A 26,693-nucleotide genomic window follows, 5' to 3' on the forward strand; every position below is an offset into this window, starting at 1 on the left:
AACTTTTGAGAAAGAGTTTTAGAACAGGATCCCCACACCGAACTGCAGTAATCGAGATGAGGTTGGACTAATGAATTGTAAACGGAAAGTAAAGTCTTATATGGGACCGAATACCTAATATATTTTGTAACGTTTCGCTAATTACACTGGAGTATGTTCATTATGTATGGTTCGTGTTAACTGTAGAAGTATTTTAGGCGTGAATCCCTAAGGGCTAGTAGGCTATTTAAGAATTTGTAAGTTATGCAAGAGCCACTCGAAGGCATCTCTTTCAACTTTGCTTTTGCTGTTATATCGTCGAATATTGAACGAGCGAGCGTTCCCGCTTCGATCGCGCAATCCTTCACTGAGGGAGATCCTTTTCATGAGACTGCTTCACGAACATTGTTTCCTCGTCTTTTGGACGTTAAGTTTGATCAGAAGTTCTCTGCATTCAAACGCGATCTCGACGAGAAACAAGCTGCCACTCAGTCTCAACTGTAGAGGCTAAAAACGGTATCCAAGGCTTCGAGTTCTTTTAACTCTAAAGTACAATACGAGTTCAGCAACTCTCTGCTGGATGCAACAGACGGGACCAGCAAGACCATCTCAAAAGGAAACCTTTCAGAAGCCAAGTTATTTCGTTCCGCGGACAAGAACCCCGCTGTTTGGGCAGCAGTGCAAGTACGAATCGACGAACTCGCCGAAGATTCAGAGGAAGAGAAAAAGCTCTGATCAGCCGAAATACGAACGTCAGCTAAGATCCGGGAGAAAAAGCGGAAAAATGCGTCTAGCTGGCCAACTCTACAGCTACCCGCTCTACATCCAGTGAAGCTCCATCCACTCATGGCCTGTCCACTGGCAATTATTTTTCTTCTAATCAGCCTTTTTGTTTTTTTCGCATGCAGTCCTTTCGTGGACGTCAGCCTCAACTAGCAGACAAGTGTTTCAGATGCGGCCAAAGAAGCGACTGAGCAAATCCATCTTCCTGCCCAAGCCGTTTTAGAGGAGCCGCTGCAGCCCCTCCAAGCAGTAAAAATACATACTTATGGCAAATACCAAGCTGCATTGAAGAGAATGGGATAAGCTGAGTATATAATTTTTTCAATTTAATCAAATGATTGGGAGACTTTGACCCAGTTGAACTTATTGATAATTTTGTTGAACCATGTGATTCAAGGTTTTTTGGAAGTCTTGAAAAGACAATTTACTCTAAGGGGCTGAAAAATTTCCGTAGCTGTCCATTCATCGTTCGCGTAAATTTTGGTTATGTAAATTGTGCCCATTACTTTTGACTTTGTCATGGCAACCGCAAACTTCGTATAGGTTTGGACAAAAATCAACTTTTTCGACATACTTCTGTATTTTTTTTCCAGCTTTGTTCATCATTTTGCTGAATTTCACTAAATTGTACATTTCATAAGCATTCTGGCTTCATAAGCATTCTAGATTATTTTTTGACTTTTTAAGAAAATAGTAATATCCAAGATGGTGGGTCAAATGACGTCATGCGACGTCACAGCCAAAAACTATGTCATTATTTTATAGAGCAAGCTCAGGGCTTCTTGTACCTTAATAGAACGAAAACCCAAGGAGGGGGTTTCATCCCCCTTGTGCCACGATGGGGGTGTTAGTCCGAGGGTTAACAGTTGTACTAACCCTGATGACTGAATGAATGAATGAATAAAAGACTGATTATCAGGACAGAACGCATTATATTTAAGTTAAAGGCAACCTTATGGTTAATGTAGATTTTTTAAATCATATAGGCGCTTCTTGCTTTATTCGCGATACTATTTTTGATGGGTATTAGATTCTCTTTATTTACATTCCACTCTCAGCTCAGTTTTGTAATACTGAATCACTCAGCCATCCAGTCCAGTATAGTGATTTGTCGAGCAGGCTATTTCTGATCTTCTGGCCACAGGTTCAGTGGTCGAGTGTGCGTGTGCTCCTGCTGTTGTTAACCCGTTGTCAGTTTCCATACAGTTGGAGTTCTGGAAGAATAATGTTTCGTATCTCAATTCCAGTGTTTTGCAGACGTTGCTCGCAGACTATCTTGTATTGTATGCTCGGATGTTAGCGCTATTGGATTGGCTGCTTTTATTGCCATTGGTAACATTGCCTGTTTTCGCACAAAAACTGAGATTCTATGTAGACGAATACCAGATCGAGTACCACGTGGAGAGAACTCCTCCGTGTTTGTTTTGCTTTGAAAAGTTTGCACATCTTCTTTCAGGGTGCTCTGTTAAGTGGTTTACTGACAACCAATCTGTACCTTTGATCGTCGATTCTGGTAGTATGAAACTGTGTTCGCTTCAACTCGCCGGTGGTATATTTCATACCGCCAAAGAAAGTAATACCAAAATCGAGGCCGAGTTGATACCTCGTTCATTTAACGAGAAAGCTGATTACTTATGCAAGATCGTCGATTGATGACTGGTCAGTTAAAGATAGCTATTTTCATGAAGTAACCTCTCATCGGGGTCCCTGTTCAATTGATTACTTTCCCAGTTAAAAAAAAAAAATTCAAGTTTTTCCCAGTTTCTATTCGAAGATTCTCTAGCATTTAGTTGCGTAGGAGAAACCTGTTGACTGGTGCCACCTGTTTCGTTAGTTAAAAATGTCATCCGCCACATATGTTTTTGTCAATAGAACTGGTTACTCTTTATTGGCCTTTCAGCTCCCTTTTGGCCTTTTTGGTGGATCGTAGGTGGGGTTTCAGATCTTTTGTTATTGATTTTCTCTTCGTTGAGAACGGTAAAGATGTTTATCTCCATGGGGCAAATAACAGTTCCCTTTTGACTCGGAGAATTTTAGTTGCTTGTCGGCGCTGTACAGTCCAGTGTCCAGTAGAACCTGTCTATGGAGAAGTCATGCCGCGCGGTCACGATTACGCTGTTTTAGGCCGTTGGGCCATGCCACCTTTGTGCGGGACTGCCCGTTTATCATGTGTTGATCTTAGGTGATTGCACTGTTTTAGGCCGTTGGGCCATGTCATCTTTGTGCGGGACTGCCCGTTTATCATGTGTTGATCTTAGGTGATTGCACTGTTTTAGGCCATTGGGCCATGTCATTTTTGTGCGGGACTGCCCGTTTATCATGTGTTGATCTTAGGTGATTGCACTGTTTTAGGCCGTTGGACCATGTCATCTTTGTGCGGGATTGCCCGTTTATCATGTGTTGATCTTAGGTGATTACACTGTTTTAGACCGTTAGGCCATGTCATTTTTGTGCGGGACTACCCGTTTATCACATGTTGATCTTAGGTGATTACACTGTTTTAGGCCGTTGAGCCATGCCATTTTTGTGCAGGACTGCCAGTATATAGTGTGCTGAATGCAAGATTTAGGCCTCTGGGCCTTCCTTATGTTCTGATCTGCGTGTTGTTGCATTTTTTTTCTAATTGTTCTCACATTTCTTTTGTTATCTTTCAAGTATACAAAGTGGCTGTGTGTTTACTTCAAAGGTTGCCCACTCAAGAGATCCAGACGACTTCGCAAGTCAGCGGAAGGTCTTCCCTTGCGTGCCTGTAAAGCAAAGGCCCCTTCAACAACAGAGCGTTATTCAAGTGACTTTCAAACATTTAGAGAATGGTCTTCGCGCTTTGAGGAAGTCGCTTGTTTGTCGTCTGATGAGACGTCTTTTGCTCCTTATTTGGAGTATTTTGCTGCAGCAGAGTTCCCTCTACTCCACACTTGGTTCTGCCTGTTATGGCATAAATTGGGCACACCATCGGTATGGCTTTCCGACTTGTGATTTGACTTGTGATAGAAGTGTTCTCGAGGCGGCTAAAATTGAACTTGCAAAACCTGTTTCCATAAAAAGGGGGGCGCTGTTACTCCCGAGATGATCTTGAGGATATATAATAGGTTTGCGGGCGTCAAGGCTAATCCTGCTAATCTTCGCTTAGCTGCAATTTGCGTGACTGCTTAGTCGGCTTTTCTCCGCGGCAACGAGTTAGCTAGCCTTCGTTGCTGTAACGTTAGTTTTTGCGATGCATTTGTCAAGATTTATATATGCATGTAAGAGCAAAACAGATGTTTATTATATGAAATTTTTAGTTTTAATTTTATGAATTTATTTTCTTCGGAGATGTAGCATATTTTGCTCTCAAAAAATTCGTATTGAAATAAAGTTTTAGACTTGGCATGCGTTTGCGGAACTAGGATATCTTATACACTTGTTTAATCTACATAGCTTAAGAACAGGGGCCGCTAAGGAGCAGGCATCAGCAATCTACACTTTTTATGTCACGGCAGATAGAAGACTGATCGAGCCAAGGACGGCTAGCCACGGCTATATTACGATAGGTTAGAATCTTTACTTTCAGTGTCTAGAAGTTTGCACACTTAGATTCCTTTGTTCTCTTTCTTTATTTTCGAAAGCGGGCATCAATAAACGAGATGCCCGCCCCTGATGCTGTATTTGTGTTTCTTAAGATTAGTTACAAAATATTTTATAATCGTTTCAGGGTGATTAGAGTATAAATATATTTTGTAACGTTTCGCTAATTACACTGGAGTATGTTCATTATGTATGGTTCGTGTTAACTGTAGAAGTATTTTAGGCGTGAATCCCTAAGGGGCTAGTAGGCTATTTAAGAATTTGTAAGTTATGCAAGAGCCACTCGGAGGCATCTCTTTCAACTTTGCTTTTTAATTTTCTCTTTATTCACTGCTGTATTTTCTTTATGATGATGTAACGCTCACTGTACCCTGCATCAATAAACGAGATGCCCGCCCCTAATGCTGTATTTGTGTTTCTTAAGATTAGTTACAAAATATTTTATAATCGTTTCAGGGTGATTAGAGTATAAATACGTTTAATGGCGCTAATGCCAGAAGCAATCTTTTTGGAAAGCTCATTGATATGACACTCCCAAGCCATCAATGTGTACACCTAAGGATTTAACAGTCGAGACTCGTTTTATCGGAAACTGGTTGATATTAGCAGTAGGATTCACTGTAAAATTTGAAAGCCTTTGCTTGGAACCAATCAGAAGGAATTCTGTCTTTGTCATATTTAAAGTTAGTTTGTTGGCTGCAAGCCACACACGAATTCTCTCCAAATCAAGATTAATACAACTATTTATTTCATCAACGTCACTACCAGCAAAAGTAATACTAGTGTCATCGGCGTACATCCTTGGTTGGGAATGCTGGAGGCAATTAGGCAAATCATTTATATACAATAGAAATAAAAAGGGCCCAAGAATCGTTCCCTGTGGAACACCACAGCGAAGGAACATTTTGGACGATTTATTCCCGTTTACAAGACACGTTTGGGTTCGGTTTTTTAAATAAGAGCAGAACCATTGGTTTGTGGAACCCTGAATACCATAAGCTTGTAATTTTGAGAGAAGAATAGAGTGATCCACAGTATCAAAAGCCTTCTTAAGATCTAAAAATACAACGGCATTAATAAAGCCACGATCGATGTTTAAAGACCAATTATCAGTCGCTTCAATCAATGCAGTAACTGTAGAATGAAGCGAGCGAAAACCGGATTGGTGTCTACTGAGAAGATTATTTTCATTTAGGTAATGATACAACTGATCATAAATAATTCGCTCGAAAACCTTGGCCACAACCAGGATAATCGAGATCGGTCGATAATTAGAAGGGTCAGTACTACTTCCTGCTTTCTTAAAAAGAGGCGTGATTCTTGCATTTTTCCATTCATCAGGAAAAATACCAGTATCGATCGATTGGTTGAATATCAGAGCGAGTGACCAGGAGATTAAATCCGGACATTCTTTTAGAAGTCTTGCTGACACAGAATCGAGACCTGTAGCCTTTCTCTTGCATAATTTATTCAGGTGGGACAAAACGTGCAATTGAGTCACACGCTGGAAACTAAAACAATTGCTGGTTTGGTAAATATATTGATCGAAAGAGGTGCCGACTTCCTTTATATCCCTAGACAGTTCGGGACCGATTTCTGCGAAAAATTTATTAAAACCCTGTGCGATTTCGGTCGAATTCGTTATTCTCGTTCCATTGAGCTCAAGCTCGTTAATTGCAGCTTTATCCGATTTGCGGCGTGTCACCTCATTGATAGTTTCCCATGTCTTGCGCGAATTTCCATTGTAAGCTTCAAAAGTTTCATAATAATAGGACTTTTTTACATTCTTGATCTCATTGTTCACTTCATTAAGCAACTTCTTAAAATTATTCCAATCACTTGGATCGCCCGTCCGCAAAGCCTTAATTTTAAGACGTTCTCTCCGATACATCAAATTCTTAAGCTCAGGAGTAATCCATGGACTTTTAGAAGCACGAACGTATTTAGTGTGGAGTGGAGCATGCAGATCACACACTACTAAGAACAAAGTTTTCCATTTCGACCACATTTCATTGGGGTTATCCATTCTCTTGAGATCAGCCCACGGTTGAGCCAAGATGTCCGACCGAAACCTATAATGATCGAAATTTTTAAATTGCCTATACGAAACAGTACTATTTCCCTTGACGGCGGATGGCAATGAAATTTTACGAAAAACATAAATCAAACTATGGTCACTGATCCCGACATGAGATACTCCAGAGCAAGATACATTGTCCGGGTGACTAGTGAAAATAACATCAATTAAAGTGCTACTCACAGGCGTTACTCTTGTCGGTTCATTAATAAGTTGTTTTAGATTGTAAATATCAGTAATGTTTAGTAACGCCTGGGTATTTACATTATTCAGAGATGATGAGAGCATATTACAATTAAGATCGCCCATAAGGTAATACTCTTTCCCTTCAGCATCCAGCTTTCCAACAAAGGATTCAAAATCAGAAAATAATTCAAAAGGTGAATTGGGAGGTCTATACCATGTAGCAACAATAAAAGACTTGCTTCTTGGTTTGCTAATTTCGATAATAAGGCTTTCAAGTTGGTCAAATACGAGGTCCTTGCGAACATTATAATTAATATTAGAACGAACATAAAAGCAAACCCCACCTCCATTTCTGCCGTTTAGCGGTCGGTCGCGGCCAACGATATCGTAACCATCAATACTGACCTCATTATCGGCGATAATTTCATGTAATCGAGTTTCATTGACTGCTAGCAAATCGAGGCGTTTACTATGCAAAATGATGCGAAGCTCGTCGATATGTCTCGGGAGACTAGTGATGTTTAAGCAGGCCATTTTAAAGCCACGTTTGCTAGGAATCAATGTTTGAGTATTAAAGGAAAATATATTAGGAGGGACAGAATGGACGTGAGAAGAGGGGCTTGAAGGAGACCCTTCAAGATCCGAGCAAGTTGCTTGTCATAGGTTTAAATGACAAACAAGATTTTTAACTAATAGCTTTGTACCTTGCACGTTCAAATGCAGCCCACTAGCGTTGAGATGCTCTCTCTTGATGTTAGAGTGAGAGATCGTTCTCCATGCATATTGCTTGGCAAAGCGGTTTACGATTCTGTTGACCTCATTGATTTTGCAGTCGAGATTGTCGTCTGCTCTCAAAATTAAAGACGAAATTGTTATGTTGCAGTCTGGAGAGTGGTTTTGAATCTTCAATCCGAGGTTAACAATCCCTTCAGCAATTTCTCGAGGTTCAGAGGTCTTAGCATCATTCGTACCAACATGGAGAATAACCTCTGTAAGCTTTCTGCGGAGTGAGGGCATCACATAATCGGACATGTCTTCCACTGTCGCCCCCGGGAAGGTCTTCACGTAGGTCGAGCTTTGGTGAGAGAGTAGGTTGGACAGTTTTAAAGGGGGGGATACTCCTTCTGATACGAGAATAAGAGCTATTGCGTCTTTTTTTATATTTACTAGATTTCTAGTGCGGCTTATGCAAGGAAGATTCAGTAACAGAGTTCGTTGATGACATCAATTGAGGCAAGATGCTGCGAATTAATTGAAGTGAGGCTCCCTGGTTCGCGATGTTCATCAAAATCTGCGAACATCATTTCCAGTTCATGGATGAGTATGATGGCATGGATTACGACGCCATGAAACGTGTCCTCGAGTGTGACAGTTATCGAAAAGTATGGTCCATTGTCACTGCCTATAAAGAAACAGATTTTAGAGAACGGATTCAAACGTACCAAGAGTTGGCTCAGAGAGTCGTGGCCAGGGAAAGGAAATACGAATTGACTGGAATCATGGACTATCATTAGGGTTCTGATCAGGAAACCCATGAGCATTGAACCATCACCAAACAATCGTATTCGTTAGTATGGAAGAGACGGAAACTACTTATGTTTTACTTTAATTTTATTGCTTTCTTTATCCAATAAAGGGTATCATTATAAACGTCTCTGTAATAAAGAAAAGTTTCAAACTCTCTTGTGGGGACCATCGTCACTTTTTTCTGTCATGTTGGAAATGTTCACTCAATAAGGTTTCGTAACACTCTGGTTCGCCAGTAACTGAGTTCTTGACTTCCTTTTTCTAGTTTCAATTCCAAACTCTTTCGGGTTTCGTCCACAGTGGAACACTCTTTACACAGGCAGATTGTGTCACCCGCTTTGGTCTCGTCTTTGTGTCTTTTGCAAGATGATCACAGATCCTCGTACTTAAAAGCTAAATACTCTTGCTTGACCTCCAGGTAAGCTCGATGCCAAAGTTCCGCGCATTGATTAGCGGCTTCTTCTCTTTCGTTGGCTTCTTGCAACAACTTGACCAGATCACTCAAGGTTTCTTTAGGTTTAGCTTTAGGACGTTTGGGGACGGGATCGTAGCCTTGCAGTGGATAACCGTTGACATCTTTGTTGCTTAACATCGACATGCTTGGAAAGCTTACGTTACTGAGCGCTGCTTTCCGCTGTGATATTGTGAAGAATGAAGATGCATGACGGGGACGACTCTTTATATACGTATTTTTCAAATGCGTTCTGCAAAAGTTTACAACTTGAGTCTTTTTTTGGCGTGCATAATCTTCTTAACAATCCTAGGCTTTCGGTCATGGTTTTACTCCCGGGTAACCTGTCGATGGCCTTGATCATTTTCTGATCCGCTTTCCACTTGTCTTGCAAATTCTTGGCCTGACGGTAGTCGATGTCATGTTGCTTGACGATCTTGTCCAATCGATTGATGCCTGAACCTCCACGCTTCAGTCGTTTTTTCAAATGCGCGCCGGTTTCCATGTACTGATAACCGTGGACAAACAAGTTCCCTATCAATGGTAGCTAATGGTAAGAGAGAGACATGACCAAAACAAAATATGAAAACACTCACGGAGAGTGTGTGGCTACTGAAACTAAGGTAAAATGGGACCTAAGCAGGTGACACAAGGTTCAACATTGAGCAACATTTATTGCTTAAAAAAATGTTGAACTATGTTCCAGTAACTTGTTGAACGGAACAGGGCTTCGCTCTATTTTCATTCAACTGCGTATAACAACGTTCATAATGTTGAACGGCCTATTTCAGCATTCAACCTTGACCATCGCATGACACACTGTTCAACATTTGTTGTACAAGAGCTGCCACATTTGTTGATCAACAAATGTTGAACCGTGTGTCCCACAATTTGCACCCCTGGATGCAGTGTCTCTGATTTATAAAAGCCGTTTTTTGGGATGCCACATAGTGCTCCCCCTACTGAAATACTTGCTCCCGAAATCATGAATTCTCGTGGGCATTTCTTGGTGTATAGTAAACAGGTAACTGTCGCACTTATGTCCAGAGGTGCACGTAATTAGATTCACGAAGACATGATGGCATGCGGGACCTATTGACTTTACACACCAGTAAAGTGCGCAACAGCCGTTAATCCGAGCCACGACTAGAGCCTCTTTACAATGAACGATTTCAGCTAAGGTCAGCAGTCACAAGTCCGTCAGAGACAAGAACAAGCGATTAACGGCTTTCATCTCAACTAGACGCTCTAAGAGCGTTTACTCGGGCTTCGTACCACAGTATCAAATCGTACTTTACGAAAACGCGTATTGGACACAGTGAAAGCAAATTAAAGTATCAGGATATTATATCACAAGAGTTCCGCTTAGATATTTACCATTCAAGTTGGTTCGTTGAGTATCCTCCTCATCCTATCGCAAGTTGTGAGTTTAAACCATTTTGGTTCAAGAATGAAGCACAGCTGTCTACGCATTGATGGAGAAGTTGTTTGGAAAGAATTTTGGAGGTCTTCTTACAACTTATGGCGATTATTTTGTACATGCTAGTAGAAATTGTGCGAAGTTTGTTTACTGATCGTGGCGATCCGAGTAAATTGTATAGCATAACATCTTTGCCGTGTTGAAATCTTAAACCCTTTTCAAGAGTCATATCTCCTTTGGAGAGCGAATAATCCCTTTCGAGAGAGCCAAAACGAATCCCGATAAACTCCTTCGCGAAAACAACAGTCCTGTGACTAGGCTCAAATTGCATTGTACGTAATTTGCATAAACTTTCAAGTTGTGTATTTTGCGGATAACTTCCAAGAATTTGCGACCCTTAAGGCAGTTTATGAAGAAATATTCAAGCTACATATTTTTATTGAATCAAGACAGGCGTATTTTTAAAAAGGACTCTCATTTATGAGGGAAGATGCAGCATTCTGTTTTGCTATTTATTTTGGTTTGAATTCATGCTCGTCTAGTTCATGTCACGCAGCATGATTTTCTTTTGCAGTCAGACACAGTTTTCTAAAAGAATTGGCGATTGCTAAGACTGCTAAATATATTTGAACTACTAGTGAAATAACTGGCTAAACTATCGTCAATGCAGATTTTCCTTAGGACTTGGCAAGAACATTGGTTCGTCAATATTCCCGCACAATTCCCCGCACAATATGCCTCCAAATTCACAAGTTATTTTTTTCCTGCACCCCACTAGAAAGCCAACTAACTTGGAGGTAAGATATTTAATTCAAGTTACCGAAAGTCCTATCTTTACAACTTTGGAGATCGACATATTTTGCGCGGTGCAAGAAACAAGTCGCATGTTTTTAATGAGCTACGAGTCCAAAAACGTTTTCGTATTTAGCTCGTTTTATTGGAATATGATTTCTTTTGCTGCTGCAATGTTCTAAATAATAACAGCAGTTGCCACATACCGTCATTGACTGCCTATTTTTTGCCATTGTTTTCGTAGATTGAACTCAGACCGCAATCGGCTCAGTTGTTATCTCACGAGAACGTTTCGAGCGTGAACTTTGCTTACCTGGCTGGCTTTCAAACAATATTATTCGTGGACCGACCCTTTCTGAAACGATCGACATCTTTGTATGTGAGATGAACGTATAAGGCGCGATTCTTGCCAAAACTTTCTTCGCAAAACACCGCATTCTGTCACGAAGAGCGAGCAATGTCGCGTTTCTCGTCCCCAGTTTCCATGGTCTACGCATGCAACGCCTGGGACCATGACCCCCCCTTTGGCGACAAAAACGCTAGCATTTTATGACTCGGGCTTTCCTACGGAAGCCCGAGTAATAGCCCATTTATGACGCTTGCGCGCATTTTACGATTTGATAGAGATTTCAAGCTGATAGGTCGTTACACAGTTTTCTCTTTATCACTTAGAGTACACTTTATTAACATCTTTTTTTCAATTGACGATTACGACCTTGTTACATGTCGGGGAGTGCAACATATTCACAACGAGTACCGACGTATTTCCTTGTGCATTGGCAAAGGGGACCAGTGCCCAGGTCAGGAATACGGAAACAAGTTCCACCATTTAAACAGTAATGGTCCCTTTGGCGTTGAGTTTCGCATTCTGAAAAAAAAAAAGGAAACAAAAAACAAAACAATTAAGAAAGATAAGAAACTGGACAGAGAAAATGGAAACAAACTGATCGTAAGTTACGGAAATCAAATAATTAAGGCGAATTTGAAACCGAGTATAGTCAGATAAACAAAATATAACCAGGCAGTGCACCGCTTATTAGATGACAGTTTTCAATCCAAATTAAAGTTAAGCCATTAGAAAAGAAAACCTTAAAGATTTACTCTAAAATAACCCGCTTTCTTGTTAGACGCCGCTTATGATAGTCATCAACGGGTAATCATTTGTACGGTCAGTAGGTGTTTCAATTTCCACACCTGAATCATAAATGACCCTGGTTACTTCCTTCCATCACAATTTCAACATCCATATTGTTTTGTTCTGTAACCTCCCTTGACCATCTGTTTTGTGAATCCCAGTCGTTCCCGGCTCTTCACTCTTGATTACGCATCTGGATAGTTTATACAACTCAATTTTGTGGAACAACGATGCATATGTATCTCATGAACTGTTACAGCATGTTATAGAATAGTAAACAACAGTCAATTGTAGGACAACAAAGGTTATATTACCGGCTTTATGACTTGGAGCCTGCTGGTCCGCGGAGACATTTTTCCCCTTGCTCGAGTCACCTGAACATAAAAGAACTCAGTTAAATGACCTTGCTCTCCGTGAGTTCTCGTAGCTCAGTGGATAGAGCGCCCGCCCGGTGTTCGGGAGGTCATGGGTTTGATTCCTGTCGGGGACTCAGAATTTTTCATTGTCCCACGCTCGTGTCATGTTGATTAATTCACCTTCACATTTCATTACCGAGCTTAAAATTCACCATCTTTATTAACTTATCACTACTCACGATGAATTCGATAGCGGTGATCCTAGCAGTATGCAGGACACCTATCATATAAGAACTCAGTTAAATGACCTTGCTCTCCATGAGTTCTCGTAGCTCAGTGGATAGAGCGCCCGCCCGGTGTTCGGGAGGTCATGGGTTCGATTCCTGTGGGGGACTCAGAATTTTTCTTTGTCCCACGCTCGTGTCATGTCGATTAATTCACCTTCACAAGAAAATTATAGTTTTCTCGTTATTGTCTAAATTGTAAAAGCCTAATCTTTCACTGAATTACCTGAAAGAAGAGCTAAACTTTCCTACCGACATGGAAAAATATATTGTAATCGCTAAGTTTTATTTATTTTTTTTTAATCTTATTGATCGATTCAGACTGAGACTTGTTCTATAAAACGTTTTCGTTTTTAGTGATAACCTAAGTGTCACTGTAGACAAAATTTTGTGCAACCTACCTTTACCCTTTTCTTCAACTGCGTACACAATTCCAACGAGGAGAAACAAAATAAGAGCAGGCTTCATGTTTGAACAGATGTGTTGCAGATTCAAAAAGTTAAGGAATGACCAATTTCTTAGGGTTACTCTGATTTCACCGAAATTTAATCGTTATTACGTCATGGCGCGAAGCGTGGCAGGAACGCCTTAATTTCTAGCTGACCAATAGAAACTTTGTAGGTATATTGGTCAGGCCTTCTTTGCATGTAGTACCAGCTAGAGTTATTTATTTATTTATTCAATCCGTAAAAAAAAAACTATCAGTGTGTAAGAGTGCATAGTAATTACCTCGGTTGTAGGATCCCAAGTTTAGTTTCTACAGATGGCAATGACTATATATGGTTGTCGTCAAATTTGCAATAGTGGTGTAATGCGCATGCGTAACTCGGAATTAGACCGGGCAAGACGGGGCAAATGAATTAAAGTAGTTTCCGCGTGGAGGCGAAGGCTACGAAAGCGGCAAATTGTGCTTGTTCGGTGTGTAAAGAGCTTTTGACGTCGCAAATGTGGGGAAGGAATTGGAGCCTATTTGACAACATGGCGAGCAATTCGCTAAGCAGCTAAAGGAGCACTGAATTCGATTTAGAGGAAAACAACGTGGCGAAGAATACGCTAAACGGCTGAAAAAATACACTGTCACTCTGTTTTTAGTAACACACTGAAAAACAAAATGGCACATTCAGCGGTTGAAGGCAGCCGCAAAATACTTACGAAAATTTCTTTAAATACCTATTTCAAAGCACAGACGTCTTTTTATACCTTTTTTCGACAACTGATGACCAGGATAGCGTTGTGTGCAAACTTCAAAACGCTGGGCCAACGTTTTCAAGTTTTCGTGTAGTAAAACTCACATAAAATTGATAATAACTTTTCTGGGCGAATATTTTTGATCTAGATTCGGTTGAATTCGTGAAAAAAGTTCATCAGAAACGATTTGAATGAAACCAAGTGATTAAAGGCGAAAATGATTGGATTTTGACCAGAAATCGCATAAGCCCCGTTACAGTGCCCTTGAAGGAACATCAAATTTGATTTAGCGGAAAACAACGTGGCGTAGAATTTGCTAAACCGTGAACGGACACGAAATTCGACTTAGAGGAACTCAATATTGGCTGTTAAAGAAGTGAATAGTTGGTAGCAAAGTAGCAAAGATACCTATAATAGGAATTACTGGTAAGTAATTTTCTCTGAGTTGTCAAGGCCTGGCCAAATGGAGACACAAATGTGTACGCAAGTGGGCAGGTGTTTCATCGTCTCGGCGTGTCTTCTGGAAAAATTCGCGTACCGGTGCCCATACTTCATTCATTATGCATACAGTACTAATTAATTATGTATTTCGCGCTCTCGTTTTTTGTTTCGTTTCCTCAGAAACGAGCCCTATCCATTTTGATTTAAGGGTGAACTATTTACACAGTGGCTCAGTTGGTGGCATGCCATGCGGGAGGTCGTAAGTTCGACTTCGGCCGGACCAACACTCAGGGTCTTGAAAAAAGGCGGCAGGGTGGCTGTGGGAACACCGGATTGCTGGTGGAGCACTTCCGTCTTTTCTTTACTGATGGTCAAGCCCCACTGCTTAGAAGCGCTGTTGAGACGGTTTATGAGAATCTGGACGGACTCGCGGCTGTTTTGTTTCTGCCAAAGCCAGCATCATTGCGTACAGGAGCTTGCTGATTGTTGTAGTTTTGGCCAGTGCGTAGGCGCCTGGGGTTGAAGAGGTCGCTATTTGCTCGGTGTCTGATGCCGATGCCATCATCAGGTGGTAGGCTCTTGGTAGCATGGCGCACAACAAAGGCGAAAACAGGAGAAACAGTGATGAAGCTAGGATGTATCCTTTGCGCAGATCAGATGAGACTTCGAAGTTATCATTTGTTTCTCCTCCTACCGCGAGTCAGACAGTTGCTTTAATCCCTTCGTGGAGGCTGTGGATGATATTAGCTACCTTGGGAGAAACTGTTCGTGACAGGTTAAGTGCTCTTTCCCCCAGTTCAACTAAAGAATTAATAATTACTTTTCAAACTCTCACGGCACTGGTTGATAAGTACTCTTTCGTCCAGAGTTTCAATAGACGAAGCCAAAGGAATGTGACAGACCAAGTGACCCACACTACAGTATTTTATTTTTTCTCCTGCCCTGACCATTGCCGAAGCGAAACAAAAATTTCCCCAAGCGTAATGAATATATATACATCGATAAGTTTTACTAACGTGAGGAGTAAAAATGTATATTTTGCCATGTATATTACCATGTATATTTTGCCTCCATCACACAACTGGACGAACACAACGCTGATATTAGGGCGCGTTTGCCAGCCAAACCACCGTGCCATTTATCCTACTTTCGAATACATACAGAGGTTGAACTTTGAATTATTCTTTTAAGTAAACTAAGACATCCTAGAACGACACGAAAACCTCTTTCAAATCAGTAGGTGGAAAAAGCGGGTAACGTGTGTCCTCGACCAAGGCAATGGTGCTAGCCTCGAGGCCTTAGGGTATCCTATTTAAACCACTAAATGAAAATATACAATGGTTACTTTTAGAAGGATCTCACCACAGTAAGTGTTACAAATCATAGTACCCTAGCGACAAACGTAACGATACAAAGACTAAAGGCAACAACGTGGCGCTGCGAAGGCTATTTTTCTTTCGTAAACGGTCGATGCCATTTTGACGTACGTCGATTTCACTCTTAGTAACAATGCCTTTCGTCATAAGTTAGATCTAAAGTGGTTGAAATTGCAACTAAATCAGCTAAAATTAAGCTCAGATTGAGAAATTAAGCTTAAAAAATGATCAGAGACTTTAGGGTTAGCATGAAGGGTGAAGTTAGGGTTAGGGTAAACCTCTAGATAACCTGGTACACTACAGCATTTAGTTAACGCGTTATGATTCTAAGCCCTACAAGTAATGGCTAGCGTGACAGATTACGTGACACTTATTTTACGTCACCGGGTTGCAATGCATGCTGAAAAATAAAAGAGAGTAGAACATGTGCTTGTAGAAATGGCTACCGATGAACTGTATGTATGGTGTAGGGAGTGGGGGGAGGGGGGGGGGAGGGGGAGGGGTAGCATGTAAATTTCTATCTAAGAAGCAGAGGGGCGGTATCTAGTTTTCTACGAGTAAACTGACCAAAAGAATTTCAAACACCACTTATGTCTCACTAACAATAATCACGTTCTTTTTGTGACAGTTTTGATATGAACAAAACACTAAGAAATCATCAAATCGAATACGATTGCTTGCTAAAAAAAAGGTGTTCAGTCGCTCTTAGCCGCTTATGAAGGGTATCTAAGATTAGATAATTTGAAGACCAGATGTTAATTGAATAAACTCGTCATGGTATCGAAAAAAGAAACAAATATGTAACTGGGGTCGTGTAAATACAGCACAAAATAAACCACATTCCCTAAGAACGAGGTTGTCAGAGGAAATAATATTCTTCTTTATGGGATTAAACAAATAAAAGAGGTTTGAAGTTTTTCAAAGTTGTTGACTCAAGTGATCTGTTTATGGCTCCATCGTTGATATAATTCACTTGTAGTTAAGAACGGAATGGGTGGAGCTCATCGTCAGAAAACAGTCTGTGGAAACACTTTGCGCGCTGAACAGATTGCAGCGGTTTTGTTTTCCTCAAATTCAAGATTCCACTATCATTATTAACTGGTGAAAAACATCAGATATATAGCCATGGAATGTACGGCCTAACCTAAAGTGTCAGTTTAAGTTTAAAACTAGCTAGTGGTAGCTAAGTGCACGGACTATTATAAACATTCAACAAATAGATCTGTTCCCATACACAAAATTCGCACTTGCCCTCGAGAAAGAGAAGAAACACACCGTATCTTTCCAATTTCTTGTTGCTGACCTAAAGGATTGCTGCTCCTGGGAATAAGTTTGGCTAGTAATAATATCACAGCGGTCAAATTGTTGGTGATCTTTTATTTGCATTTTATGAAAACATTACTGTTTTCTTTGAATACGGTAGATATGTGGATTGTGCTTAAGGGTCTACCACCAAATTCAGTATTTTAAGTGAACTGACAGCTTTTCACCTGCATCATTTCTCGCTTCTCTAAATTCTTGTAAATGATACCTTGCTCTTGATTTAAATATAAGAAAACGATCCCTACCTAATCACCAGCTCATGAAAGAAATAAGGTTTGAAATTTGTCTCCCATTTCTCAACGATATGAAAACGCAATTTTTCTTCTCATCTTTTAGAGAATAAGGCATTGGACTGAAAAACAGTCTGTGTTTTGGCGCGACTTCGTAGTTGCGAGTGTAGGCTCGTTGTTAAAACGCGGTGGTTCAAAAAAGATCTGGAACGAGCGTGAAAATGAGACAAAAAAGAGACTGTTTTGAGATATGAGATAGGTTGATCTGCTTGAATCCGATTCATCTGCGGCCACCAGATTCAGATATGAACTGTATTCTCGCTTCACACCATCGCGCCTCCTCTGTCATTCCATGTGTCTGCGATTTGCCATATTCAATTTCAGTGAAAAGTTACAAAACATGTTCGAAATGGGATTTAAAAAATATGAAGTGATCGTAGAAAAATCACTCGCGGAGAAAAAATATTTGGAAATAAAAAATTTACAGACAGATTTTTATTGATTGTATGTCAAGTTAGCTACTGTTCAAATTTGAGGGGAAACGAACAAATTTTCTTTAACTTGTAGCTTTCAATAGGGACCCAAAAGATGACTCTGATACTCACATTTAGAGGTCCTGAAAAATTCGACAATTCATTTTCTATAAAAATTTGTGGTTCTATGAGCTTTAATTTGATATAAGGGTTTAGGTATCTACAGCTTAAACCGGTCGCACTACATCGCTTGGACGCGAGACACCTCTGAAGTTGCGCTAAAGGTATATGGTATCCTTAACTATTTGGGAGAATTTCACTCTGAGCAACTCTTAACTACCGTAACAGACCAATTGTAATTTTGGATGGCAAAATTTTTGGTGTTTTTTTATTTAAATAAACATACTTTGTAAATTAGGTATAAAAATCCTCTCGGCGAACCTAATAAACCTTGTTGTATTGTATTTAAAACAGCGTTTCTTCCCGGCGTAAATATTACACTACAAATGATATTTGAGAATTCTCTCAAAATTGCACGAGCCTTTAGGCTCGTGCAATTCGAAAGAATTTTCAAATATCACGAGTAGTATAAATCCTTAATTGCTCGAGCCTTCATACGATCACTCCTTTATTATGCGACTAGGAAAATCAGGAAAGCACGCGTATTAGTAAAGTGCAAATTAAAAATTAACGATAAATTGGCCTGCTCTCAGGCAATTACAATGAAGTAATCAGTTATAATATATAGATTTAGCCATGCCTGAAGGCAGAGCTCCTGGGCGAGGTTGTTCAAAGCCTGATTAAACTAATGCGGGATAAGCGATAATTTTGATTGTTTTGTAACTTTACGGTGAGGTTCTCCGTTCCTGTTGTTTGGCCTTCTGCTTTGAGTTTGAATAATCTCAAGGTCCTCAAAATCAAAAAACAAAAGCAGTGAAAAACATTTGTATTCAAGAAAAATTACATTTCGGTTAACTTTTGTAATCCTGGGGCCCGTTTCTCGAAAGCGCCGAAACCTTGTGGGGCCTGTAAAGCCATAGCAAAATCTCGAACATTACGATTACAGAGCAGCTGTTTTAGTTACATATTCTTAATATGTACAAGGGTTCCCTTCATACAAGAAGTTTCAGGCGTATACACTTCACCGTTTTTAGATAGAGATGAACTAGAAATGGCTTTACGGACCCGAAAAGTTTCCGGGGCTTTCGAGAAACGGGCCCCTGGGGCGACTTCAAAACAACCCGGCCAACAACCTGACATGAGCCCTCGATCCAATCGAAAACCAGCATTTGGTCACCGGTCAACTTAAAAAAACACGTGACCTCGATGAGCTCTAAACTTGAGCCCGCGATATGGTCGTGTGATACTGGTCAGCGGATACCTTGATTTGATAGGTGTCAATTGACCATAACAGGGATGTCCAATATCAAAGAGGGACGAACCGAGCGTGCATGTCTCTGTCAACCTATTAGCTGGAGTATGGTCGCCATCTTGCCGAGTCCGTCGTCGTCGTTGTCGTCGTCGTTGTCGTCGTGCGTACGCGCCCACGAGCAAGACCGCTAGCCCTTATAACCATGAGAAAATCAATTCATAGGTTTCCTTTCCTTTCCTATATGGGTATGGAGCTCCGCTTGGCAGCCCTTCGGGCCGCCGGAGCTCCGCTATAATAAGAAGAGTAATTTAATCGTGCCAGTTAATGACAAGACCAAATTTGTACTGATACCATGTCGTTTTGTTTGGATAGAAAAAGAGTACCGGAAGAGTACCTGTCGTCTCCATGGTTACAGTGACGTCAGCAAGTATGTTCTTAACCTTGGATCTCAGTCACAGTTCTCGGTCGCATAATGGCACTTCTCAAGCCATTATTGGCCTTTCTAGCAATTCTCTTGACGGTTCTCTTCTTTGCAACTCTAACAGAGCAGCAAATAGTTCGAGATTTTGCAAACGGCCTACGCTACGCTAATTTTGGCAAACACGACAAAAGAAAGCTCAACGTCGGGCAGTTGGAGAATACAACCGCCCAGTCTTTTTCCCAATGTTGTGCGAAATGCTTGCCAAGCAAGAGCTGCTTTTCTGTGAATTGTCGCGGAATTGAACGAAACGAGTGCCAACTTCTCTCAGCTGACAAGGTCCAATCTTCGGACCAAATGACGATTGACAAACATTTCAGCATTTCTCAGTGGCGGTAAGCGCGATTTTTGTTCAAGGTTCACTCTAGCTCTATCTGAAAACTTTCACTGGTACAAAACTGAGTCTAACGTTAGTCGTTCAGTTCAAATTTATGCTGGTTGAAATATAAGTTTCAAAAGAAATTTTTGGATAAAATTAAAGCGCCACTTTCTTCCATTAGAAATATCGTGATAGTTGCCATTTAGCGGTACAGAGTTTTTGATTTCATATCCGAAGTATCAGGTTGAAAAGGCCAAGGGAAAGATTTAACAAAAAGCTGAAGGAGAAAAAAAACCATTCTACTGAAATTAAGATGAAATTCGATAGGAAATCGAGCAATTTCAGTTTTTAGCGGACAAAAACCTTATAACAGAAAGTATACAGTTACAGAAAGTATTACATCTCGATCTTTTTGCATTTTCTGATAGTTGCCTAAAATAACACAAAAAAACAATTTCCCACGGCAGTTCCTGCAGAAAATCAGTTTCATAGTTTAGAGAAATTGTGCGAACACAGGTAAAATTTCATCATCATTTTTTTTGTCACCAGTATTTTCAAGTGTTTCATATAAAATTCAGCATTTGTTTTCGACATTTGGTGTTGTTAGAAATGATTTCTTTCGAGAAGATATTTAAAACAGTCGATCAGAAGTTTGCAATACGATGTAAATAATCTTGGAACATAAGTTTTGTCCACTCGTTACTCGAGCTTCTGGTGGATTCCTTCTTAATTATTTCAGTAGAGCTAGCTGAGGATCACGTAGACATCATGTGGCGAAATAATCGATACGCTACAGAACTGCAATAAACAACTCTGTCATCATCCTCTACATAGCAATTCAATAAGTGTAATAACTTTTTTGATGGGAATTTCGACAACCGGTAAAACAGAAAACCTTTTGTAAATGACACTAAACCAAAGGTTTGTTTCAATTATCAAGCTGAGGGAGAACGCTTATCAGAATGCACCTGTAGTGCTTGGGTTTGTTTTTCTTTGATGAAGCTTGTTTCTTCGTTCAACAAACTGCTATGTTTAAAGTTATGCTTATACCTTGGTATATATTTTCTGTAAGCTGTTATTTGTTACTTACTTATCACTTCAATCCCTAAATTAAGATTGAGTCATGTATAACAACGACAACAACATCATTACCTTCGGGTGTTTCTCATTGTGCCGAAAGTTCTGGAAATTGAGATGAAAGTCAAATGGTAGAAGATTTCTGGTAAAAAATGCCACTTTGAAGGAGGTCCAGTAGGCCTGAAATTAGTCGTTCCATTTTGACAAAATCAGTTTGTTGCCCTGCTTCAGTAGATTTTCACTCATAGGGGGGATTAACTCATTAAGGAAAGGAATTGAAAATGGTAAGAGCCATTCCTCTCAGTTGGATCAGAAATACAGCAGTTGATCAGACAGGTCAATCTGATTAAAAGGGTTAATGCCCTTTATGTCCACTCAGTAATTTTCTCTGCTTTGCACTGTGTTAACTAGTTGCCATCCTTCTTTGCTAGGGAGAGAATGAAAAGGAGAAATTCTCTGATACAACCACAGTAACACCAGCGTCTACTGAAACAATTCCGTCACAGGCTGCAATGACAGATTCTATTTCTATGGCTAGTCCACAGATGGGAGCTTGCCCTATGGGCGTACCTCCACAGTACTATGCCTCCTAATAGTAGACATACCATTGCTATGCAACAGGATACCCAATGTACAGCATGATGAATGCAAATCCTTTAGCGGCACAAGCTCATCAAAATACTGCACCACCTAGCCTTCTACTACTACTTCTACCGTTTACCAGCCAATTAGAATGTAGTGCAGCTAGTACTGTGCGTCAAAGGACTGCTGTCAATCATTCTACTGTGGAACAAAATACTCCTTTGCCCGCAGGAAAAAAGTGCGCAAAAGTGGTGCAGAAGGTGGATCACTTCAAAGGGAGTGTTAGGAAAAAGTGGCGATCAAGTGGTGAAGCGGCCCTGACATCGTGGTTGGGGGTTTAGGGGAGAACCATTCAGCCTGAAAATGGATGGCAGCATGAGGTCGAAAAGCGGAAAAGTGGAAAAGTGGTAAGAGAAGGAATAGGGCATGGAAAAGAGGTGGTAAGAGGGGATCAGGAAGATGGTTTTTAGAGGGGATTTGGAATAGTTCGGTTATTTTTTTAATAAAGTGGGGGGGGGGGGGTGGGCCGGGGGAAGGAGGGCTTGTGTGGTGAGGTTGAATGGGAAGAGATGATTGACTTGCACTCTGGCGGTGAATCGTTGAGGGGGGCCTGGAAAAGTGGAAAATGGCTGACGTCATGGGTAAGGAGGAGATAGCCCATCCACCTCCTCCCCCTCCCACTCCCTGGGTGGGCTGACATCATTGCGAGGGGGATAGCCCCTCCTCCTCTCTGGCATTCATAATTCAAGATGGCGTACGTGACTCATAAACAATTTTTTAAAATTTTTTTTACAAATCCTTAGTTTTATAAAGCGGGACGTGTGTCACCCTTAGTGGGAAGACGCCCATGATTGAAGTCACCCCTTGAACTGCATGTTTTCTAAACCATATCCCCTCAAGACATTTCATGGTTGGAATTGTCCGAAATCTGCAGATTCACCCTTCTGCTTCTTCCTAGTTGAGTTCCTCATAGCTGTACGGATAGGAGTGTTTGAGCAAACGAAGGTGGTGATAGATTCGTGCCTAATCATAATAGTAATAAGCGTTTACAGATGAAACACTGTTGGAAATTTTACTCCGTCCTTAGCATGTTGAATATTTCTTAGCATATGGAATATTTTTAGCATATATAGTTATATTTTTAGAATATAGTTAGCATCGGGCAGGCGAAGAGCCACCCTGTGGATATACTGCCCGAAATGCCATTATTATTATTATTATTATTATTATTATTATTATTATTATTATTATTATATTTCTTCCCGTCCCTTAGACTCACGTACTGTCCTACGGACTAAAACACTCAGTGACGCCTAAACGGATACCGACCGAGTCTATTGTATCTAGTGTTGAGGCGGTTCTGTCTCGTCAGCGAGACTTATCAGAATCTGCCAAGGATAACATCAGAAGCAGAATTGCTTCCACGGTACAATCAGCTTCTATAACTGACAATAACTTGACAAAAGACGAACAGCAAGCACTGAAACGGCTGAAAAACGACAACAACATTGTCATACTACCAGCCGACAAAGGACGTGTCACTGTTGTTATGGACAAGACTGACTACTTTGACAAAATGGACGCACTTGTTAACGACAAACAAACTTACGAAGAACTTAAACGCGACCCGACGCCAGTACTTCAACGTAAACTTAACAGCAAAATACTTACGCTTAAAAAGACTGACGCTATTGACACTCAACGCTACTATCGACTGAGGTGCTCAGTACCTCAACCACCGAAACTTTACGGACTACCGAAACTGCACAAACCTGGTATACCGATGCGACCTATAGTGTCATTCTGTGGGTCCCCAACGTATCAACTATCTAAGTACTTGACGACCATACTGCAACCCCTTACTGACAAATCAAGACGCAAACTACAATCTACGGAGAACTTTATTGACGCTATTAAGACAGTACAGATACCTGACGACTACAAACTTGTGTCTTTTGATGTGAAATCACTGTTCACTAGTATTCCACTTCAATTGGCATTACAGTGTACCGAGACCGCTATACAACAATCTACTGTTGAACTGCCGTTACCTACAGAAGACATCATGGACTTACTGAACCTTTGCCTTACATCGACTTACTTTCAGTACAACGGTAAACACTACAAACAGTTGCATGGAACAGCAATGGGGTCGCCTGTTTCTGTTGTTGTCGCAGAAACTGTGATGCAACACGTGGAGGAACGCGCCCTTGCAACTTGCCGACAAACGATACCGCTTTGGTTACGCTACCTTGACGACACCTTTACCGCCGTTCACAAAGACGAAATTGACGATTTTCACGACCACCTAAACGAACAGAACGCCGACATCCAGTTTACTAAAGAGATCGAAGAAAATGGAAAACTTCCTTTTCTAGACTGTTTGGTAAGCCGCGACAACAACGAACTACGAACGACAGTCTACAGAAAACCGACGCATACCGACAGATTACTTGACGAATCATCCTACAACCCGACTTCACACAAAGCCACGACTATAAAGACTTTGACGAGACGAGCGCAACTAGTTTGTGACCCACCGGACAGTTTACGTGACGAAAACAGATACCTTGAACGTGTTTTTCACAAAAACAACTACAACGCTGACTTTATTAGACGAAACATTTACCAACCTACTGAAGCTGACGCTACGAACAGGAACCCTACGCCTGTTACTACAGTGACTATACCTTACATTTAGGGCACTTCTGAGACCATCTCGCGGATCCTACAGCCCTACAACATTCGTGTAGCCCACAAACCTACAACTACGTTACGACACTTACTGACCAACGTGAAAGACAGAGACGAACCTAACGACAGACAGGGAGCAGTTTACAAGATCAAATGCTCCGACTGCCAGGTTTCCTACATTGGTGAGACTGGCAGAAACCTTAACACGAGACTGACTGAACACAAACGAGCCACGAGAAATGGTGATGCCGACAATCACATTGCTGTACATCATCAACTGACAAACCACAACATTGACTGGGACTCTGCTCAGTGCTTAATCTACAGTACAAACTATTTTCAACGACTGACTCTGGAAAGCTGGTACACTAACCTAGAACAAACGCCTCTTAACAGATGTCAACAACTACCGGCGCCTTACAAACGACTTATCCACGACAGAAACGAAACCGACAAACGCACTTCTAACAGACCGACTTAACAATACACGGACCAAAACCGACCTACTTGACTAACAATAGACGGATCGAAACCCACCAATGACTGATGACAAACTTTACACGAGTCTTTCAGCCAATACCATCATGGCTATACTCACCAATCACGTTCAACGGACCACACTTATAAGATCATCGACTGACAAACACTATTCACTTGACTCTGAAGATGACTTCCGCTCAGGTTGTCGAAACGTCAGTCACCAACAACAGTTCTTTTCAGAACTACACTCACCCGGACGATCACACTATACGAAGTAATGTTGACAGTCTGTCAAGCACTGTATCATTTTCTGGATTTTGAGGGGTAGATTATCCCAGTGACTGAGTATCTGCAAAGGCAATAAGAGTGTTTTAGTTCCCTAGGACGGTTGTTAAATATTCATGACAAAACAATAATACTCACATCACCAGTCTCTTTCTCGTGACGAATGACCTGACGTGAAAGGGTTAATCTCTTTTAGAGTCCATGCTGGGAAGTTTGAATTTGGCCCACTACACGACGCCTTATGTACTCTTGGCTCTAGAAAAAAGACGATGCCCCATCCCCCTTCTCCTCTCTGAGCACTGAGGTCATGGAAAAAGGTAAAGGTAAAGGTAAAATTTTTATTTAGACACGGTATTTCCTTCAGGACTATACAATATTTAATTTAAATAAATCTAACTACCTAACTAATTTAATATTGTAAATAACTACTAGAATAAGAGAAATGATAAAAACCTGCTTTACAAGGAAGCCGTGTATAAAAACAAAATAAAATTTATATAAGACCACTGTCAAAATCATAGTTCTTCAACTTAGATTTAAATTGATTAAGGGAGAGCGATTGTCTAATATTCAAGGGCAGACTATTCCATAGTACAACTCCGCTGTAAGAAAGACTTCTTTTACAGTAATTAGTGTGGGGCTGTGGGATAGCAAGCGTACCATCACTATCTCTTAGCTTATAAGTCAAAGTATCGGAACGGAAGACAAAGCGTGAACAAAGATATTCCGGAACCATATTATTTACAATCTTGTACATCATTATTGATTTATTAACAAGGCGTTGACGGTCCAGTTTAACCCAGTTGACCATCCTCAACAATTCATCAGTATTACGATCGTAATTTGAAAAAGTTATGACGCGTGCTGCCCGATTTTGTAATTTTTGTAACTTTTGAGAAAGAGTTTTAGAACAGGATCCCCACACCGAACTGCAGTAATCGAGATGAGGTTGGACTAATGAATTGTAAACGGAAAGTAAAGTCTTATATGGGACCAAATACCTAATACGTTTAATGGCGCTAATGCCAGTAGCAATCTTTTTGGAAAGCTCATTGATATGACACTCCCAAGCCATCAATGTGTACACCTAAGGATTTAACAGTCGAGACTCGTTTTATCGGAAACTGGTTGATATTAGCAGTAGGATTCACTGTAAAATTTGAAAGCCTTTGCTTGGAACCAATCAGAAGGAATTCTGTCTTTGTCATATTTAAAGTTAGTTTGTTGGCTGCAAGCCACACACGAATTCTCTCCAAATCAAGATTAATACAACTATTTATTTCATCAACGTCACTACCAGCAAAAGTAATACTAGTGTCATCGGCGTACATCCTTGGTTGGGAATGCTGGAGGCAATTAGGCAAATCATTTATATACAATAGAAATAAAAGGGGCCCAAGAATCGTTCCCTGTGGAACACCACAGCGAAGGAACATTTTGGACGATTTATTCCCGTTTACAAGACACGTTTGGGTTCGGTTTTTTAAATAAGAGCAGAACCATTGGTTTGTGGAACCCTGAATACCATAAGCTTGTAATTTTGAGAGAAGAATAGAGTGATCCACAGTATCAAAAGCCTTCTTAAGAGTCCCTGTCCATAAAAATGGAAAATAACTCGGCAAGGGTCGAACATTCGATTTCGCTCATATTTTCATGGTAGATAGGCTAGGGCGTGACAAAAACTACTGGATAGTTTTTTTGGCAAAATTTCCTTTTATTGCAAAGAAATATGCAAATTACCAAACTCCGTTAAAATCGTCATTTGACGCACCATTTTATTACACAAGTTTGAGAGCCTCGCATGCAAAACCACATCATTCT

The 26,693-nt window shown here is 40.7% G+C and overlaps 1 protein-coding gene and 1 pseudogene across 1 annotated transcript; one reads left to right on the plus strand and one right to left on the minus strand.

Moving 5' to 3' along the window:
• On the plus strand, positions 1-4,728 carry LOC149117388 (uncharacterized; annotated as a pseudogene).
• Positions 4,729-11,432: 6,704 nt separating this feature from the next.
• LOC149117389 (pro-neuregulin-4, membrane-bound isoform-like) lies at positions 11,433-13,102 on the minus strand. The gene is made up of 3 exons (XM_089283053.1): positions 12,956-13,102; positions 12,229-12,288; positions 11,433-11,647 (listed from the first exon to the last, which is right to left on the minus strand). The coding sequence occupies exons 1-3, from the start codon at positions 13,020-13,022 to the stop codon at positions 11,499-11,501; spliced, it is 276 nt and encodes a 91-aa protein (XP_089139179.1). The 5' UTR covers positions 13,023-13,102; the 3' UTR covers positions 11,433-11,498.
• Between the last annotated feature and the right edge of the window lie 13,591 nt (positions 13,103-26,693).

The sequence above is a fragment of the Orbicella faveolata genome, unplaced genomic scaffold (genome assembly GCF_042242905.1).
Source record: "Orbicella faveolata isolate gen_17 unplaced genomic scaffold, um_ofav_v1 contig_12, whole genome shotgun sequence".
Taxonomy (NCBI): domain Eukaryota; kingdom Metazoa; phylum Cnidaria; class Anthozoa; order Scleractinia; family Merulinidae; genus Orbicella; species Orbicella faveolata.

Excerpts from the sequence above, each read along its gene's own strand:
- LOC149117389 (XM_089283053.1), bottom strand. The coding sequence starts at position 13,022 with ATGAAGCCTGCTCTTATTTTGTTTCTCCTCGTTGGAATTGTGTACGCA. Across the intron at positions 12,289-12,955 it reads AGTTGAAGAAAAGGGTAAAG|GTGACTCGAGCAAGGGGAAA; the intron begins GTAGGTTGCACA and ends TTTTATGTTCAG. Across the intron at positions 11,648-12,228 it reads GGCTCCAAGTCATAAAGCCG|AATGCGAAACTCAACGCCAA; the intron begins GTAATATAACCT and ends TTTTTTTTTCAG.